The sequence below is a fragment of the Sorghum bicolor genome, chromosome 10 (assembly GCF_000003195.3).
Source record: "Sorghum bicolor cultivar BTx623 chromosome 10, Sorghum_bicolor_NCBIv3, whole genome shotgun sequence".
Taxonomy (NCBI): Eukaryota; Viridiplantae; Streptophyta; class Magnoliopsida; order Poales; family Poaceae; genus Sorghum; species Sorghum bicolor.
This window is the reverse complement of record NC_012879.2, coordinates 7,193,833-7,199,893: the sequence shown is the minus strand read 5'-3', so window position 1 is coordinate 7,199,893 and position 6,061 is coordinate 7,193,833. Positions and strand designations below refer to the sequence as shown.

The following is a 6,061-nucleotide window of genomic DNA, read 5'->3' as shown; positions in this document are numbered from 1 at the left end:
GAAGATGGAGATGAACTAGCACAATCGCGTGGAGGGATTAGTTTTCACCTCCAGCACACCAAAGCCTAAAATACCTACCTTCATAATACGGAGGGAGTATATGATTGCTCCACGTTCTACACCCAAGACTCTATTATTATTGGTTGCACGGACTACCCGTTCATTGACGAGGTCAAGAATGACCCCCTACTGCTGATTCTAGAAAGGCGCACTCATCTCTTCATTGGCCACTGGTTTGTTGTATGCAGAAGGAAAACGTCAAGTCGGTACACCTATACACTACAGCATGGCTGTTTATAGAAGGCGTTTAAAAATGCCTTTAAAAGGCATCAAAATGCCTTCAAAAATCTTTTTAGGCATACTTAAAATGCCTGCTATAAACTTGACTTAAAAAGTCTTTTGAGGCATTTTTTCAAAACGCCTTCCAATATCAACATATAAAGGCATTTTGTAGCTGTCTATAATAATTTTTAAAGGCATTCTGTATAAGCCTTCAAACACTGATAGAGGCATTATTAAAAATGCCTCCAAAACCAACTCATATGTAGAAATTTGCTAGTAATCAAAACAGCAACATCCATTGAGAAATTAACCAATAAAAATACACGTTAACAACATGATCCAAACATTTAACCTTTCAGGCTATACACAGTTATATTTGTAACCAAACACAATCAATAAGGTTGAAAAATAGTCAATTCAAATGATGTTCCAAGTCCTGATGTCTAGGTCCCCATTCCTGATGCAAGTTTCTTTCTCCTTTTATAAGAGTGTCCACATCACAGCTATATATATATATATATGTAAGTATAAATCCATCTAAATATACTATGTTGCCACAGTACTGGCCATCAATGTTCAGAAACCAAATTATGTTACTCCTGCTTGAAAATGACATGCCCACATCCAGCTATATACATGTCTGTTGTCCTCACTTGTCAATTGCTCCTGCTTGAAACCAAACATGTCCCAATGAGTGAAGGTATATACACAAGATTTGGACAAGAATTACTAGACATAGGTTTACATTTTTTATTAGGAAAAAAAGGTAAACAGGAATGTTGCTTCAAACAGAAATTCTAGTGACAAGCGACATGGCCATATTAATTCTAGAATAGTTACTCAACATAATTTCTTGTCAACACATATCTACATAAACAAAGTTACACTGACAGATTATCCTGACCATACTATAGTAACAAAGCCAACTACTAGTATCCAAGAAACAAAAATAAACAAACTTAGTTCCAAGCACCTAAACCAGTCTACATATGTTTCTTAAGAACATCAAGTTTGGCACTTCCCACCACCTATTATTGCCCTACTAGTGAGGAAAACAGATACCTGATGAAGAGGTTTAAAAGGAAAACTTTGATCCTCTAGTTCTATTTATATTCTCACTGCTAGCTGACTAGTTTTTAACAGACATTTACCAACAAGTAGAATGGCATATGAAGTAGAAACCTATTCTGTAACACCATCCACAGCCACAGGTCATACTACAAGCCTATGTGTTTCATATATTCATCTAGGGTAGAAAAATGACATGTTGCCTAGAGATGCCAAAACTAAACTGTCATAGTACCATGAATTTTTAGAAATGACAAAGAAAAATAGAAAACTAGAAGCAAGAAATGCTTACTTTTAATTGTACTAACATCGAGACGTTGTTATATGTATGTTGCTTTTGTGGCCCTCTACATACTTGGATGATGTAAGTTGCTCTGTTTCTTCTTTACTCACATTCCTCTTTGCTTGCTTATTTTCTAGCAAACCCTGTGAAGCAACTTGGCCTTTGTCCAACCTTGTAGCATCAGCTTTTGATGTTGACCTTTTTGGTCCTACAGTTCCTCTTGTGTTTGGGGTGATTTTGCTAATGGGGCTACAAACCTACAACAGAAAATTTCAAATTTGAAGCCAAATTTAGTAGGTGTCAGTGTTGAAGATAGTGTGCTACCTGTTTAGAGTGCAACGGAGTGCCATCTCTACAAATGATCTGCAATGTGATTATATCAATGTAAAGTTCAAAGTTTCATCATTAGAAATAAACAAAGGAACCAATTATAAGTCTATAGGAATCATACATTTTGCCGAGGCCATGGTATGCAGCGAGCAGTAGCACTTCCCAGATTTTGTATCTTCCCATGTGAACGAGGCAATATGGTTGTTTGTTTATAAACAATACTGACTAGTACCTCAATATAATCCGCCAATGGTTGACCATCATTAGCTTTAGCTTTCCTATCAGTTTTCTGAACAGTCCCTAGTGCCACCAGCTTTTTACTATTTGGAGATGTGAGACCAATCTCCATACCACACTTTATATCTTTCATATCATCCTACAAAGATTACTATTAACTCTATCATATTCTACTATTTGATTAGAAAAGGCTAACATGATTAAAGATAATCAGTCACCTTAGTAAGTGGTGCCTGAAACTTTCTTGGTTTCTTCGATGGCTCTGGAAGACTTTGTGGAGGTGTCTTGTCCTTGGTATTTCCCAGAAATGTGTGTTGTGATGTCTCTTTCTTTATTTTTTGCAGACTTTGCATCCTAACATTTTCAATTTCCTAAGGATCGAAGACAAAACTAATTACAAACTGCATCTAATCAGTAAATCAACTCAAATGGAGATAATTTACCTCAAGTTCTACTCCATGTCTCTTATTTGAATGTGAAATTGATTCTTGATTATCATCTTTCTTCTCATGCAAATGTTGCCCATCTACTATACCAACCCTTGGACTAGTTTCAACAGAAGAGCACTTTTGGGAGCCTGAAACTTGAGTTTTCAGTTCACTGTATTGCTGCTGCAACTTAGATTGATTTGACATTAGTGTTTTCACCACATCCCTAAGCTTTTTATTACTGGCTAATTTATTTGGTATCCTATTCTGTTGGGCTGATGTGGCAAAGGAAAATTCTACAAAGTTGTGAAGGCCTTCATCATACTCGACTGACCACCTAAGATGCAATGATGAAAATTCAGCTTGCTAAGGACTTATACTTGACACAAGAAAAAAATAGGAGCAACTTCTAACTAGTATTACCTAGGTGCTCTCATCCACTGGTTGTCCATGATGGCTGCAACACTGTAAATCTATAGAAGAAGACCATGACTAACCATAAGATCCACAGTGTTATCAAAGACATCATGAAACAAGTCAGCAAGGTTGCCGAGCGTGTTCCACTAAAGTGGGCGAAAGTTTATTGTGTTTTGCTGTGCATTTGCAACCTAGAATCTAGTAATCTGTGAACCTGTTCCCCAACTTGATCTTCTATGTTTCAACAAAAATATTCAATCACCAACTCCTACTAGCTAGTAGTACATGTCAAAACTATTTTCTTCCGTTTCTAAAATTCTAGTACATACTATAGAGGTTGCCTGCTAGATTTTTATCATCATCACACTGACATCAAGGCAAATAATAATAGTACAAATGTGCAACAGTCTCTACAAAAGCAAACAAGCATATGTGTCTGCCTATCAGTGAGTGAGCAAGACCATCCATTCAGATCTAAGCAATAGTAATCAAACCCATGCCTAGTGTCCATCGCAGGAATAAAATTTGCATTTACAGGAGGACCAACTGGATCATAGCAATAGTAATAAAGTTAAGCACAGTGAAATTCTAGCTTGGTATAGATAACTAGCACCGTTTATTTTACACAGATCAAATCAAATAGAAAAAATTGAGAACACATTTTAAATCAATCAACATCTCAATAGAGGCTTCAAATGATTGGTGGCTATGGGGATATACCTGGATTAGTAGTTGAGCAGGGGACAATGATGTTTGTGTACGAACTCACGATGCTTATGGAGGAGCCCTTCAGGATCTCGACCTCCTCGTCGATGAGGACCTCCTCGCCAGTGAGCTCTCGAGCCCTCGCGGTCGCCTCAGGCCGGCGTGATTCTGAATCACGAGCTGTACCAGACGCTTTAGGCCGGGATGTAGCAGCGGACCTCTTCGTCAGCGAGCTCGCGAGCCCTCGCAGCCTCCTTATGCCGGCCACCTCTGTCTCACACGAATTTGGGTAAGGATTCAACGATTGGATGTGGTGGAGGACCTCCTTGTTGGCGAGCAGGCGAGCCCGTGCGTCCGCCTCAGGTCATCGCGAATCTGAATGAGGAACCCTAGCACCGGCCTCCTCTCTCTCGTGAAATTTGGGGAATGATTTTTAGGCTTCCGAATCGCTGTGGTGACTTCCGAATAGCGGCGGCCACCTCCTTCCGTGCGTGAGTATACTTCCGATTCGCTGTGCTATTTCCGTGCGTGAGTAAGCTTCCGGCCCAGATAATCTTCCGTGTGTGATAACAAAAGCTAAAGGCCCAAATGATTAAGTGGATCTATAAAACAAAGTAAATAGCATATATGGACAACAAAGGCATTTTAAAAAATGCCTCCAATACTACATGTAATTAAAGTCATTTTAAAAAATGCCTCCAAAGCTTAGATAATTGAAGGCGTTTTTGAAAAAATGCCTCTAATACTTAGTTAATTAAAGGCGTTTTAATATTAGCCTTTAAAAAAATAGTTTCAAAGGCATTTTTTAAGAATGCCTTTAGATAAAAGAAAATTAAGGCAAAGAAAAATGCCTTTATCAAAATGCCTTTAATTAATAGACATGTTGTAGTGATAACTCCTTTATATCTTTTGATTCAATTCACATTTGTGGTTAAATCAAAGCATCTTTACTTTTACTCGTGTTACGGCAGGTACGAAGAAGGAATATAGACATTGACTCACTATAGTATATCGAGTTTTATATATAACTTGATTATTAGTAGTATGTTTTTGAAGATGAAGAGAGAAAGTCACGTGAAATATTAATGCTAGCAGTATGTGTGGACGATGGTCATACTCCATCCGTACCTGTTTACGAAAGTACGTTCTATATGACTCAAGTGTTTTCACGAAGCTTGATGTTCTGGCAGCATGGAGTTCCTACTGGACCTGTTTACCCTTGTCTCTTCCCTATCCACGCACGGCGTGCCACGCCCAGCAAAAGCCGCTCGCATTCAATGCGCTCGCATGCCAATGCCCGCTCGCATGCACACGTGGCCACCTGGGATTGAACCTGAGACCCAATGCTCTAGCCTCTGCGCACTAGCCAGCTGAGCTAGTTTATTTTCTTGTACAGAGAGCACTCGCAACAATATTTATTACGGGCAGACATAGAAAACAACCCTCTAATTGATCACTCATTGGTTACCACAATCATGTCCTAAATGTAAAGAATTATGTGTATGAAGGGTCAATGGCGGCTAAAGCAAATTTGAGAGAGGTGCAGTTGCCTTGTGGGTGTGTAGACTTTTACCATGAGGGTGCGATGGTGAAAGGGCGGGCCTAGGCCTAGGGCCAGTAGGGCCATAGCCCTAATCGTGGCCCAAAAAGTTTAGGAGAAACTCTTTATAATGTTGGCCCAAGAAAAATCACACTAAAGAGAAGACTAGGGCGCAAAGAAGTCGCTCAGATGCTCACCCTCGCGTCGTCCCCTTCCCTCACGCGGTCGCGTTGTCGCTCCTTGGCCATCGGCCCTCGCACCGTCGGACGCAGGTGGTCGCAGGCGAAGTCTGTCGTCGCCCGTCCCCTGCCCGCCGTCGGCGTCGTCCCCTGCTCGCGCCTCGCCCCTGCCCTTGCAGTCGCAGGCAGGCAAGGCCCCAGGGCCAACCGTGGTCGTCCACCCGTCCCCTGCCGTCCTGCTCGTGGGCTCGCCCTCGCCCTTGCTCGCCCAGACGCGACCGCGGGTCTGCAGCAGAGCTCGGAGGCAGGGGCCTGACTAGGACCGCAGGAGCCGAGCCAGCTGCCCCCTGCCCAGCTGCCCCCCTGTCCGGCTGTGTCCCTGCATGGTTGCCGCCTGTCGGCCGCGTGAAGCTGCCAGGCCCAGGGGAGCCGAACCCTCTTGCCCAGAAGCGTGGCTGTGAACGGGGAGTGAAGTGAAGGTATTCACTAGACAATAGGTATTTATTTTTCAATGTTCATTGATATTTTATAGCTATTGTATCATAATATTAATTATATAGTTTAAGAATTTCTTGGATTTGCAAACTTATAT

General features: G+C 41.3%; 1 protein-coding gene across 1 annotated transcript; it reads right to left on the bottom strand.

Annotated features, from left to right (window-relative positions):
• LOC8080029 lies at window positions 560-4,114 on the bottom strand. Its single transcript, XM_021448521.1, has 8 exons — window positions 3,815-4,114; window positions 3,052-3,101; window positions 2,644-2,965; window positions 2,419-2,571; window positions 2,085-2,339; window positions 1,958-1,996; window positions 1,643-1,890; window positions 560-948 (listed from the first exon to the last, which is right to left on the bottom strand). The coding sequence occupies exons 2-7, from the start codon at window positions 3,078-3,080 to the stop codon at window positions 1,654-1,656; spliced, it is 1,035 nt and encodes a 344-aa protein (XP_021304196.1). The 5' UTR covers window positions 3,081-3,101; window positions 3,815-4,114; the 3' UTR covers window positions 560-948; window positions 1,643-1,653.

Excerpts from the sequence above, each read along its gene's own strand:
- LOC8080029 (XM_021448521.1), bottom strand. The coding sequence starts at position 3,080 with ATGGACAACCAGTGGATGAGAGCACCTAG. Across the intron at positions 2,572-2,643 it reads GACATGGAGTAGAACTTGAG|GAAATTGAAAATGTTAGGAT; the intron begins GTAAATTATCTC and ends TTCGATCCTTAG. Across the intron at positions 2,340-2,418 it reads TTCAGGCACCACTTACTAAG|GATGATATGAAAGATATAAA; the intron begins GTGACTGATTAT and ends TAATCTTTGTAG.